The sequence below is a fragment of the Parasteatoda tepidariorum genome, chromosome 5, assembly GCF_043381705.1.
Source record: "Parasteatoda tepidariorum isolate YZ-2023 chromosome 5, CAS_Ptep_4.0, whole genome shotgun sequence".
NCBI classification, from domain to species: Eukaryota; Metazoa; Arthropoda; class Arachnida; order Araneae; family Theridiidae; genus Parasteatoda; species Parasteatoda tepidariorum.
The window spans coordinates 3,789,443-3,802,684 of NC_092208.1; the positions used below are offsets into that span (position 1 = coordinate 3,789,443).

Genomic DNA, 13,242 nt, shown 5'->3' on the forward strand with positions numbered 1-13,242 from the left:
AAAGGTGCTTATTTTTTGTTGAAAGATTTGGCTACGCCCCGCATTGGCATTTCGTGACTGTGATGTTATCTGAATAAGTTAGCGGGATTATTCTGACGATTTTTAAGTGATTCCCTAGAGAGAGGGGAGGGAGCTTTTATCAATCTTCTTGCTAAAGGGGTGTAATATTTTGTAGTGACAAAAAAACTGCCGTTATATTTTTAGGGGAAAAAATGTGATAAACATTTTTGGATAATTTCAATTATCAGCTTCCTCAATCGATATAAAGAAATTTATACGAATCATTGTTTACTCCTAGTCTTAAATTTACCATTAAGTTAGTGGCTTTCTTTGTTTATTTATTTATTCTATTTTTTGGAAGAAAAAAAAAGAGATGTGTAGAATTCCTGCAAAATGCTCCATATTCGTTCATTTAGAACAAATGCCCTTACCACTTACACATAAAATGTATAATTATAAGGGGTTTTTTTCTCTTTTTTTTTCCTTTCATTAAACACGAGAAGTATTGATGGACACGTATTACGAATTACTCATAGCTATAGAAATAATTTTTTTAGTGATAGCAAGGGTAGCGTATTTGTATTTTAATAGATTAAAATCCACCACTAAACACAAGATGCATGTATAGGACATGTTGTATATCGTTTTTAAAAAGTGCTTATTTTCGATTTTCATTTTTTTTAAAAACCCATAAAGGTGCCTCTTTTCATTGAAGATTTTAAAAAAAATGTATAATATTCCTTTTTTGAAAATGAGATTTTTTTTTTTTTTTTCCTTTACCGTGTCGATTTTCTTCACGTATTATGCAAAAGTATGGTTTTCACATTCCTCTATTCAACGTTTTCAAAACCCATTCCACCACAATCCATTTCGGCGTACTGACGGTGCGTAGCGTATACAAGCTCCCATCATTTTGCATGTTTGATGAAATATTTGCAAATCCGCATGTACGTCTATAGAGATGGATTCGATGAGATTATAGCACTCTCATGTGCAACTCTACTACATTTTGCAAGATATTCTCGATTTCAAGCTTCACTTACCACCTTCTGAAATCGAAATTTTTTTTTTTTTTTTTTTTTTNAAAAATCTCTCAATCTTTTTACGGTGGCTAATATAATCAAGAAAAGAGTTCTTTGTCAGAAACTAGTCAGAATTATTATGATCATGTAAAATCTATGAAATGTTTTTTTTTTTTTTTTTTTTTTTTNAGTTCAAGTGCTAATCGGTGGCAGCTTTTTTTTTTAAATTTATTTATTTATTTTTTTCGTTAATGTATATAGTGCTTAAAAAAATGTTAATGCTTAAAAAGAGCTTTTTTTGATGAAAGACTTGGTTACGCACCCTGCAGGGTCATATAGACAAATGCCTAAGTTCTATTTTTTTTTCTGTTAAAAAAGTTATTTTTAAAAATTTAACTTTAGCTCATTACCACTGAAAAATATAATTCGCAACCGACTCTCTTTGGATAATCTGTCAGACAGACAGCCAACTTGTTGAATTTCTCTTTATATACACTTAATAAATTTTCAATTAAATGAAGTACAGTCGGACCTCTATATAACGAAGTCGCTAAATCTCAATAATAAGTTCGTAAAATGGAAAATTCGTTAAATAAAAAATCACCTTTTCAAATACTTAAACAATAAAAAACAGGTTTTAAATTCATAAACACAAGATATAATTAAAATAGCAATGGATACACTTTTATCTTGTAAACTAGTATCTACTATTTATTTGATTAATCTTCGTATTATCAATTCTTCGTATTATCAGAGCAAAATATTATCCAGTGTTACACTATCATGCTACAGACATTTTCCACTAAAAAAAGCTAAATTTTTGTATAGCATTTATTATAAAAGTATTCTTAAGTTTCATTGCTACTGATAAAAATCCGTTAATTTTTTCCGTTTGAAATGCAAACAAGGAAGAAAAGGGATTTTGCTGCTTTCTCTAAAAGTAAGTGGCTTCGAAAATCAATTTACCCTATAAAATGCGTTAACAAGTTTGAAATGTTCTGAAATATTTTGGGAAATAGGGAAAGTGGATCCCAAACAAAAGTTCTTTAAATTCACTTCGCTATTTGGAAGTTATTTTACATAGAAATTTTCGAAATGTTCTCAGTTCCTCTAGAAAAAAAATCTCAAAATAGAGAAATTCGCTAAATGGAAGTTCGTTAAATTTTAAGTAATAAATAGTAAAGTTCGTTAATTAATAAAAGTTCGACTGTATTTTTATCTTAATGTTTAATTCGAATCTATTCTAAACTTTTATATTTTTCCTCAAATATTTAGATTATTTTGTACATTTCATAAAATAAATATAAAGAAAAAAAAATTATTATTATTTTTTTCTTTTAGGTATTTTACTGAGAAGATTGGAGCCCAAAATGTACATAAAAATAAGTAAATAAATAAACTTGCTGTATTCCTTTGCCATTCTTTCGGTAATCGAAAATAAAACTGTCTCCGCCTTTCCAATTTATACCCTCTGTCCCGTTGTGGAATTCTACTCTCATTTGACGCTTGACAAATGGAGGCGGAGCTACTGAAGTAGCCACGCCCTTTCTCGTTTTATTGGACATTGAAGTGAAAGACGCTTGGGCTAGGAGTGTGTGGAATTCGATACACATGACTTTACAAGTGATCGATTTGATGTATAAATCATCGGTGAATTTAGTAATGGGAGTCAATTCCATGGAACGTGAGCAGAATCCCCAACACAGAGCGGTTGTGTTAAACATCATTATGGCGACTGCAAATTCTTTTTTTGGAGGTTAACCACTCCCTTGGGGGGATCATTTTTTTTTTTTCTCCTTTCAATATTTTGACACACTGGATCTTAAAAGTAAGAGTAGGCATACTTATCACATATTTTATTCTCCATTTTTTTCCTCTTAAATTCCCATATCTAGCGGTCTAGGGGCGCGCGATAATGAAGAGAAAGACTTTTATGTTCAACAGGAAATCTAATAAAAATGAAGATACTTAGTCATGTCGCAAGATTTGCCAACTAACAAAATATAAAAGCAAATGACAGCAAAAATTATTATGAAACTCATTAAATAACTGCCACAGACATTTTATTGATCGGCATTCACACGATTAATTCTTTTTACAATATTTATTTACAATATATTCAAACACAACCTCAGTGCGAGTGGACGTCAACTAACTGAAATCAAACAGTCAATAAAAGCTTCTTAACAAAACAGTCCTACTTCCACTAACAAATATAATTTACCAAACTCTTGTATCGTTCATGTGAGGAGGGATATGATTGGGCATAAATGGTGCGAATGGTGTGCCATCTGGCGGTCGTTGCTGTGGTCTGCCGTTCGAACTGTAGCTCACTTCTTGTAGGTTGCTCAGCGGGTTCTCCGGACTTGATCTGGAACCTAAACAATCAGGATTATTGTTCATGTAAGAAGCCTCCACTGGTGTCACACCTGTAAAAAATAATAATTAAAATGAATTCGTTTTGTTGATGTAGATACGTGAGTGTTCCTTAATAACTACCCTTAATGTCTTTTTTTTTCTTTTGAATCTCTGTTACAAATAGGCTCATTAGGGGCCTCAAACTAATATTTAAGCTAGGAAAGAATGATAAAGCTATCGAATCCATACTGAGAGAGATGAAGTTCAAAGCATCAAAACATGTTTGATTGTCGTAAGAAACCGAAGGAAGGTGTTTACTTAGAAACTTTTCCAAGTTTCCCCAGGCGATCAAACTGGTGTCCAAAATTACCCAAAAGGCTTACGTAATGTATGCGAACTGCTCTTTTTAACAAAGATTCTAAAAATATATATTAAAGGTTATAATCACAGAACACCTTATAAGTATGTACATGTGCATTAGAAAACTAAAGGACACCTTAGTGTAAGAAAGTCAAACTGACTCTAGGTTGACAGATTTATATAAACTGGATTATAATTTTAAAAAATTCACAACATTAATCCATTTTAGGCCCCTGACTGTTTCAGTGTTACAAGAACCAAGTAGTATATTATATTTGCTTTTAAACGGATATTTACTTCTATGTGCCATTTTAGTAAAATATTAATTAGGTTCGTTCATGTAAGTTCATTTGAATTCGCTACTTGCTTTATAGATTTTGTTTTATGTTTTATTCTGTTTTTTTCATAACATTTTATTTTCTGTTTTTTACGTGATTTTTATTACTTAAATGCGTTTTATTCTATTTTGTTTCAAAAAATATTTTTAGTGCTCCTGACACTATTGTATTAATATATTTTGCTTTGGCTATATTGATACAATATTAGAAAGCACTCTTTTTTGCGGATATAATGGTGTGAGTTGTAGTAGAGATTATATCCTTTTTTTTCCGTATTTTTATTAATTTTCATATTAATAATTTTATTTTTATCTTTTTTTTTCATTATTCTGTAACTTTTTCCATGTCGTCACTACTTTTTTAACTTATTTTATGAGTTCTATATACTTGCAGCTCAGTAAATAAAACTTACCGTCATATGGGGCTACTTTGTGCAAATTCGAATTTGGCACTTTTCAAGTGCTGCTATTCAGTATTATGTTTAGCTATTCAGTATTATGTTAAAAATGTGTGAAATTTGAAGATAGAAGTTTCCTCTATTACTACAAACATTTTTTCGAATTTTAAAACAATCTCAGAGTTTATTTTGTTTATCCAATGTCAACAACTTTCCGAGAACGTCGGACGTCGAAAAGTGTGAGAGGAAACTTTAGCTGTGAAATGCAAAGACGTTGATAAAACAATTGTCGTAAGTGCAATTTTTTATTTATTTNTTTTTGGTTTTATTCTGTTTTTTTTTTTTTATAACATTTTATTTTCTGTTTTTTACGTGATTTTTATTACTTAAATGCGTTTTATTCTATTTTGTTTCAAAAAATATTTTTAGTGCTCCTGACACTATTGTATTAATATATTTTGCTTTGGCTAAAATTGATACAATATTAGAAAGCACTCTTTTTTGCTGATATAATCGTGTGAGTTGTAGTAGAGATTATATCCTTTTTTTCCGGATTTTTATTGATTTTTATATTAATAATTTTATTTTTCTCTTTTTTTTCTTCATTATTCTGTAACTTTTCCCATGTCGTCACTACTTTTTTTAACTTATTTTATGAGTTCTATATACTTGCAGCTCAGTAAATAAAACCTTTTGATTTTCTTAATAATGATTCAGATTATGTTAGAAACCCTTTACAAAACCCTATACACAAACACCCTTTTAAATGTTCGTTCGATTGACTTGTGTGTCATCTCATTCGATTCAACGTGGGAAAAAATACATGGGAAACAATGCTTCACTTGTTAAGATAGCAAGAACAGCTGAATTTTTTTCTAACTAAAACTCTTTTATTATATCTTCTTAACTATTCGTCAGATTGGTTTCGTTCAATTTAGTGTATACTTCGGAAGCAAGTAAAATGCAAAAGAAGAAGCTCGAGTATATTTTTGTGGATTCTCTTTATAATTGTAGACACAAATCCGTCCTTAAAAAATAGATGTGTTTCTCGATTGAAAGTCCGTTAAAACGAACTTCTTTTATAATGGACAACTATTTTGATTTAAAATATTTATCTAGAGGAGACTGTCTGCTGATAGTAGACTGAATGACGTAGTTCTGTGCTTCATAAAAGACATACTTTTCTACTACAGAAATGTTTTAATGTTTCCAAATCGTAAAAAGTTTTCGTAATAAGAAAATAAAATGAAGTGCAATTTCTCTTGTCGCCATTGGCAACAGTAAATGTTCATTTTAATTGTAGTACTTTGGGGAAATAAGGGAGCATGATAAGAGTCAACAAAAGGTGCATTCTTTTGAAGTGCGCGGTGAATTTTCTTTTGTTGGGACGAACATAGCTTACCCAGTGGTCGTACGTGTATTGCTTTATTAAAATAATAGATTAAAATCGTCAGAAGGAAGCGATGTTCTACGCGAATATAGTCAATTCCTACTTTGGTCAACAAAGAAAGTTTTTATTTCAGTAAATTTTTTAATAAATAATGACAATTTTTTTCTCTCATATAAACTGAAATTAATTCATCAAATTTAATGAATGAATTATTATTTGAAAAAACTGTATCAACATCAAGTGTCAAAAAAATGTATTTGAACTCGAATGCATGAATATAAAAAGTATTTTAATGAACGATTGAAAATGTGAACAAGATATAGTAATGTGTAATAGGAATAATAATAATAGGAATTAAATTTTAAATAATAGGAATTGAATATTTCTCTAATAATAGGAATTGAATTTTTTAAAAATATCTACCGTTTATTTAATCCTAAACAGCGGTAGAATGTTTTTACCTTATATATATGTCGAAATAGCGAATCATTTATAGTCATCGTTATAAACAGACAATTTCTTTCATGTTAGGAGTCACTTGGAAATTTAGTGTAAAAGCGAATTCATCGCAATATGCCGTCCTCGTTATATCCAGCTTTTCTGTATGTTTTCATAATTGAATTCTGCATTTAATTTAAACTTTGCCTTTTTAATCATTGAGATAGATAAGATTGATAGATTTTAATTCAATAACTACAGCTGCAAAAATTCGAAATTAAATGAAGGAAAAATGAGGCGAAAATAATAATTACAAAGATTTCTTTAGAAAATTATTAAGCGTAAACAATTAAATTTGGATTATCTAGAAAATTTTCATCAGCAACAGCGATGGGTAGAATATTATACAATCGGATCCGGATTTAAAGAATTCACGGGGACCGAAAATATTATTCGGTAAATCGAGGACAATTCGTAATATCGGGGGCAAAATAAAACAAATTAACTAATCTTATGGAATATCCGAAAAATCTCTAATAAGCAAATACACAAAATAAATAGAAATCTTACACTTTTTATTCAGGAATACAGAAAATGATTATGCGCTGATTCATTTGACATTTTAAGGTATTTCGTGAGTTAGGTTTGCTTATTTCCTTAAATTCTTAGTTTAAAAAAGTTCTTTTTCGTCGTCATGAAGAGAANGTTACCTATCAAAGTGGCAAAACATAGTCTTGGCAAAATGTTTTCAAAATGCAGTTATTGTGGAGCTTTGAGATTTGCTTCTGCAAAAGGGCGCTCTGTTAGTTATTTTGCTGAATATTATTAAAATATTTTTTTAAAAATTACCCTGTTCTTAACAATATTGCTTATTGAAAAATATTATAGTGTTTGCATATATATATACATATATATCTATATTGAATTAAATGTGTGAAAAATATATTCATTTCTTAGGGACAAAGTCTGTATTATTGTGATTATCATTTTTTTTAAACAAGTTTCATATTAAGATTATATCTGCACATTGATGTTAANAGGCAAAATATCCGTGTATACAATTCATCATTTGCGTTTGCCACTTATAGTGCATATTAAGATTATATCTGCACATTGATGTTAATTTCTGACAATTTTGGCTGAAGGAACTGTAGTCAACGAAAAAAAGTGACATTGATATTGACACACTGCTTATTTTGCATTTAAGAAAATTAATTCTTTTCGATGATAACAGTTAATATTCAGTTTAATATTGAAATATATGAAATCAAAGCATTCTTGGTTTTGCGAAGCAAACCAAGCAAGAATTGCGAAGCAATTCTCCGGGGGTTGGCGAGCGTCAGCGAGCAGGGGGCGGAGCCCTCTAGTTTCCTTAAATTCTTAGTTTAAAAAATTTCTTTTTCGTCGTCATGAAGAGAAGAAATGTGTTGCATTAGGTTAAGTTTTAATTATTTCCGAAGCATCAGAAAAAATAACAGTTTTCACTGGAGATTGATTCATTATCATCGACTTCTGTGTCGTTATTCATTGTTTGCAATAAATCTACTTCATTAACTTTATAAAATTCATTAAATCGCGGAATTCGGTAAATATGGGTTCGTTAAAACGGGGTTTGACTATTTTCTAAGTTATTATTTCGCCCGGCAGAAAGTTTTTCTTTTGAGGTGTGTCCCGACTAATCGTTTAGCTGAATTTTCTTTCGTAATGATTTCAATTGGAAAAGAAATGTTATGTTCTTTCATGTAAAATATTGTAATTTTTCAACCTTTCATTTTGGCCAGGTTTTCATTCTAATCTTGGAAAAACATTCCAAATTATATTGACACTCCTTTAATCATACCAAGTATGACTTACCATTATTGATTGTGTTCGAATGTTCGAGAGTATTATTTCCTCCTGCAGTTATGGGAACAGTTCCCGGAAAATCTGTTATACCACCTTGAGGATGAGAACTGGGAAAATAGTCGTAGAAAGCTGGATGGGGTCCATAGTTGAAGTCATTTGGACTGTTCGAATCTGCCAAAAGAAGAATATTTTTGTAAGGCAAAATCGTACAGAAAATGATCGTCTGTTTATCTTATAGATGACGCAATTAGTTTGCCGAATTTATTACGTCAGGTTATCAATCCAAGAAATAAAATAATTCACTTTCTGAGTAATTTTACTTTTTCAATTAAACTGAATGACTTGTTCAATTCCTACTATTAGTTCACTATATATATATATTGTCAAAAGAAATAATAAAAAAAAGAAAATAGTTTAAGCAATAAGATAAGTCTTCGAGTTAATTTAGATTTAATAAAACAACGACTGTTTACCTGTAAGCAATCAACCTATTGTTGCTTCCGAACAAAATGCGATTTAATTATGTAGTCAACATGCATAATTTATTTCGTAATTTTAATAATTGTGACTAACTTATAAACTGCACAAGATGCGTCATAATAAAACAATTTGTATAATAGTTGATATACAAAGAAGATAATCAGAATTACCAATAAATTGTTTATTCTTTCTTCTCTTTACTGCTGTACCTTCATAATACATTTCTCTGCTATTATTTTATTTTTCGATTTTGATCATCATTCAAAATGTAATGCTTATAACTAAAATTATTTTCCCCTTATCGGATAATAAAGTAACTGTACAATGTAAAAAATTTCAGAAACTAATTTTGACTCGACAAAATAATTTCCAATCTGTCTACGAAGGGACCGAGGGTGTGCGATATTGATCCTCGTTAAACTGGTCTACCGTAAAGTGTTCGATTTCGTGAGCAGGACGTCGGCCTACCGAAGCGGGGGGTGCCGTCCCCTTTGCAGAGGATCAAAATTGTGATGGCATGTCCTCGGGTATGTTTCTCAGATCGTCGCCAATAGCCTATTGCGCAGCTCTAGTGCGACGTAAAAGAACTATAAAAACAACAAAATATCCCTGAAATACTGCAGGTTTTAGAAAACTACAAACACCGAAGTTGCCCATATATTCAGAAACGTTTCGGTTTTTTTTTTTTTTTTTTTTTTTTTTTTTTTTTTTTTTTTTTTTTTTTTCAAGTTTGCGTTATTATCTTATTATGTCACAAATTTTGGCAAAAATATTTAGTAACTGTTTTAAAATTATTAAACGACGAAAAAGTTGCATAAACCGCTCCTTCTGTGCATGTTCATATAGGACTCATATATAGCCAAGTTAGTGTCCATCTGGGGGCAAGAGAAAATTGTGGCTAAGGGGATGATGTCAGCAGCAGCATTCAGATAATATAAATGTTTTAATAAATACGGTCAACAGGAAGTCTTCACGCATCATAATCAAATGAAGTTTGGATAAGAACACAAAAATCGAACAATTAAAAGTTCTCTCTCTGAAAAAGACATTTTTCCTTGATTGCTCTCATTTTCTAATTAACTACCCCAGAAAAGTGGTATTTTATAAAACATTTCATCGACTTAATGACTCCATCTCGGTGACAACTTCATGCCAAACCGATTGACGAATCCAAATAAGGCCGTTCACATGGGGGTCATTGTTGACGCAACCAAACAATGGAGGGGATTCATTGACAACTTCTTAATGAAGATAGGGCGTCATGGAAGGGTTACTTCTTTTTCTGTGACCCCAACCATAATCCCACCAGTGGTTTTTCCACTGTGGCCATTTCTGTGTTGCTCCCATGTAAAGACAGGGAGCAAGAGGGAAATGTTTTTTTGATGGATGGCCAACTTCTTTTTCCTTTCCTCCAATCTGAGAGAAGAAAGCGATTCATCAAATGTCTGACCTTCTCTATCTACCTAGGGTTGGGTTGGCAGCAAACTAATTTACTTCGCGCATACTTCTTTTTTTTTTTATTCTTCCTCAACTCTGTTTTAGGGTTTCTTCCAAATCTCGTTGTCGTTCGGCTTGTTCTTATTGTTTTGAACTTTTTCACCTTTTGCAGATACTTTTTTTTTTATTCTTCTGACTGGTTTTGTTTTTGGTCGTTACAGAAAGTATTTGTTGGAAGGGTTTTTTTCTTCTTTTTTAGTTTAAATAAGTTAAAACTATTATTCAAGTCCCATTTGAATAATAGTGATAACGCTGAATGCGATCCAAACTCCGATTGAAACCATGGTTACAATCGGATTTTTTTTTTTTTTTTAGTTTAAAGAAGTTAAAACTATTATTCAAGTTCCATTTGAATAATAATGATTACGCTGAATGAGATCCAAACTCCGATTGAAACCATGGTTACAATCGGATTTTTTTTTTTTNTACAGAAAGTATTTGTTGGAAGGGTTTTTTTTTTTTTTTTAGTTTAAAGAAGTTAAAACTATTATTCAAGTCCCATTTAAATACAGGGCTGATTGTGCTCCGGAAAAAATCCGGATTTTTCGCTAACAGTGATCCGGAAGTTTCCGGAGATCGAAGGTCCAAACGTTTCAAAAAATCATTGATCACAGAAGTTTCCGGAAATCAAATTTTCAAAGGTGGAACTTAACACAGTTTATTTTATTTGTATGTAAGGGAGAGCCAGAGAGATACTTTATAAGCTTATATTCTTGATTAATATTCATGTTTTATCAGTAAATAGTTGTTATAATCATAACCTTAAGAAATACAGACATATTTGTAAATTTTAATTTCTTCTCCAGGTCATCATAGGTATGTGTAAAATTTTAAATATATTTTAAGTAAACTAAGAAATATTGAGAAAAAGGAAAAAAAAACTTGTTTAAATTTTTTTCAATTTAAACCGTCTTTTTTTTTATATATATTTTTTTTTTTTTACTCAAGAAATTTTCCGGAATTTTGACTTGGACTCACAATCACCCCTGTAAATAATAATGATTACGCTGAATGCGATCCAAACTCCGATTGAAACCACAGTTACAATCGGATTTTTTTTTTTTTTTTTTTGTTTAAAGAAGTTGAAACTATTATTCAAGTCCCATTTAAATAATAATGATTACGCTAAATGCGATCCAAACTCAGACTGAAACCACGGTTACAATCGGATTTTTTTTTTTTTTTTTAGTTTAAAGAAGTTAAAACTATTAAAGTCCCATTTGAATAATAGTGATTACGCTGAATGCGATCCAAACTCCGATTGAAACCATGGTTTCAGTCGGAGTTCAGCCCCCTCCCTCCAAAAAAATATATATATTATACTGGCCACTATTTTTATGATAAATGCGTGAACTGATTTTAAAATTTCAACAGATGTAGTTTAATGAACTTTTTGGTAACATAAAAGAGTATAGACACGGAAAACTGTAAAATAGCACAAAGTTGGTTAACTGGTTGAAACGTCTGGGAGTCTGTATCAGTGAACCACTCCACTCTTCATTGAACACACAGTGTGCGTAGGATTTTTAAAAAGTACTTAAAGGTGCTTATTTTTGATTTACATATTTCAAAAGCCCTTAAAGGTGCTTTTTTTTCGGAATTTGTAAAAAGTGCTTAATTTTCTATCTTTTAAAAAGAGATTTTTTTCTTTGCCGTGTCAATTGTTCTAAATTACAAAAAAAAAGCATGATTTTTTACAATCTTCTCAGCAATATCTATCAGAAACTAGTTATTTTATTATGATTATGTGAAGTTTGTGAAAATGTTTTTGAATTTTATCGATTTTATGTTCATCACTAAAGAACTTTAAGCGATAGAGAAAAAAAAATTTTTATAACAGCACAGATCCTAATTAGGTTTTTTTTTTTTTTTTTTTTTTTTTGAAAGTGATTAAAAATATCTTTTAAGTGCTTAAAAAGTATTTAAAAGGTATTTTTTGATGAAAAATCTTGCTACGCACCCTGATACTTTCTTTAAGCACCTCTATGTTAAATATGTTGTTGGGTGTTTCCTTAAAACTACAGCAAATTTTTATCTTAAACACTCAACGATTCGAATTTTTCAGAAATTCTGTTTTGTAATTTTTTTAATTTAATTCGCATGTTTCTTGCATTAGTGATTCCAGCGATAACACATACAGTTCTTGGCTAAATTATTAGACGCACTCTAAGACTCTATGTAAAATCTTAATTATCAGGTGATAACTAAACAGCTTTATTGCTTTTACGAGACTGAAACAGGTTTGCACTTGTTTACGTTAGTGTATCAATGGGTTAAACGATATGTTGGCGATGGGTTAGACGATAGATAATATAAATTCGATGACTGAATAAATTTTAAATTATACATTATATAAATATAGAATATTTATGATATCAGGTATTATATTAGTATATTAAAATAATTACTCCGAATTATTAAAATCGTTGTAGTGTTTTAATAATTGCATGTTTTGCGCGAGTTTGTATTCAATACTTTTTTATTTAAACATACATGTAATGGGTTTTCATTCAGGTAATTTTTTATACACTTCCTATTTGTATTTGTTTTTAACGTATTGCATTACAATGTTAACCCCAATTGATACACGAACGTAAACAAATGCAAACTGGTTTCATCTGCGTAAAAATAATAAAGCTGTATAGTATAATCTGATAATTTAGATTTTGCACTGGGACTGTGTGCTTTCATTTTTTGATATTGGAAGAAAAATATTTTTGACACTAAAAATTTAATTTATAATGACTACTTTGTAAGAAATAATTGAGCCGCTCAGAAGCCAATGCGGTTAAGTCCATTATTTGATATTTTCTGATTTTTGGAAATTTTGATGAAATAAGTAATAATCTTCTTAGTTATTAAAGGATTTACTCGTTGGTTACTTTTTTCTAGGTTAGACAGCCCTTTTTTTAATAGCTTCTGAATATATTGTATAATAATTTCAGAAGCCATTGTGAATAAGTCCACCTTTTATCAATATTTTTTTACATAAACTTTGAAATAAAAATTAAATTCTTCTTCTTCTTTCGATATTTGTTGGTAACACTGAAAAACAAGAAATTCATAGTATTCAGGGTTTCCAGACGTAGTATTTTTAATACTACGGTAGTATTTTTT

The 13,242-nt window shown here is 30.2% G+C and overlaps 2 protein-coding genes across 2 annotated transcripts in view; one reads left to right on the plus strand and one right to left on the minus strand.

Annotated features, from left to right (window-relative positions):
* LOC107438266 (probable RNA-binding protein 19) overlaps positions 1–2,430 on the plus strand; it is a gene marked incomplete in the record, with an annotated part of 97,779 nt that extends 95,349 nt beyond the window's left edge. Inside the window, 1 exon segment of the mRNA XM_071180874.1 lies at positions 2,364–2,430.
* A 638-nt stretch (positions 2,431–3,068) lies between these two features.
* LOC107442352 (LIM/homeobox protein Lhx1) overlaps positions 3,069–13,242 on the minus strand; it is a 101,909-nt gene continuing 91,735 nt past the window's right edge. The window contains 2 exon segments of the mRNA XM_071180928.1: positions 3,069–3,451; positions 8,158–8,319. Of these exon segments, the coding sequence (XP_071037029.1) occupies positions 3,243–3,451; positions 8,158–8,319 (371 nt within the window). The 3' untranslated portion in view covers positions 3,069–3,242.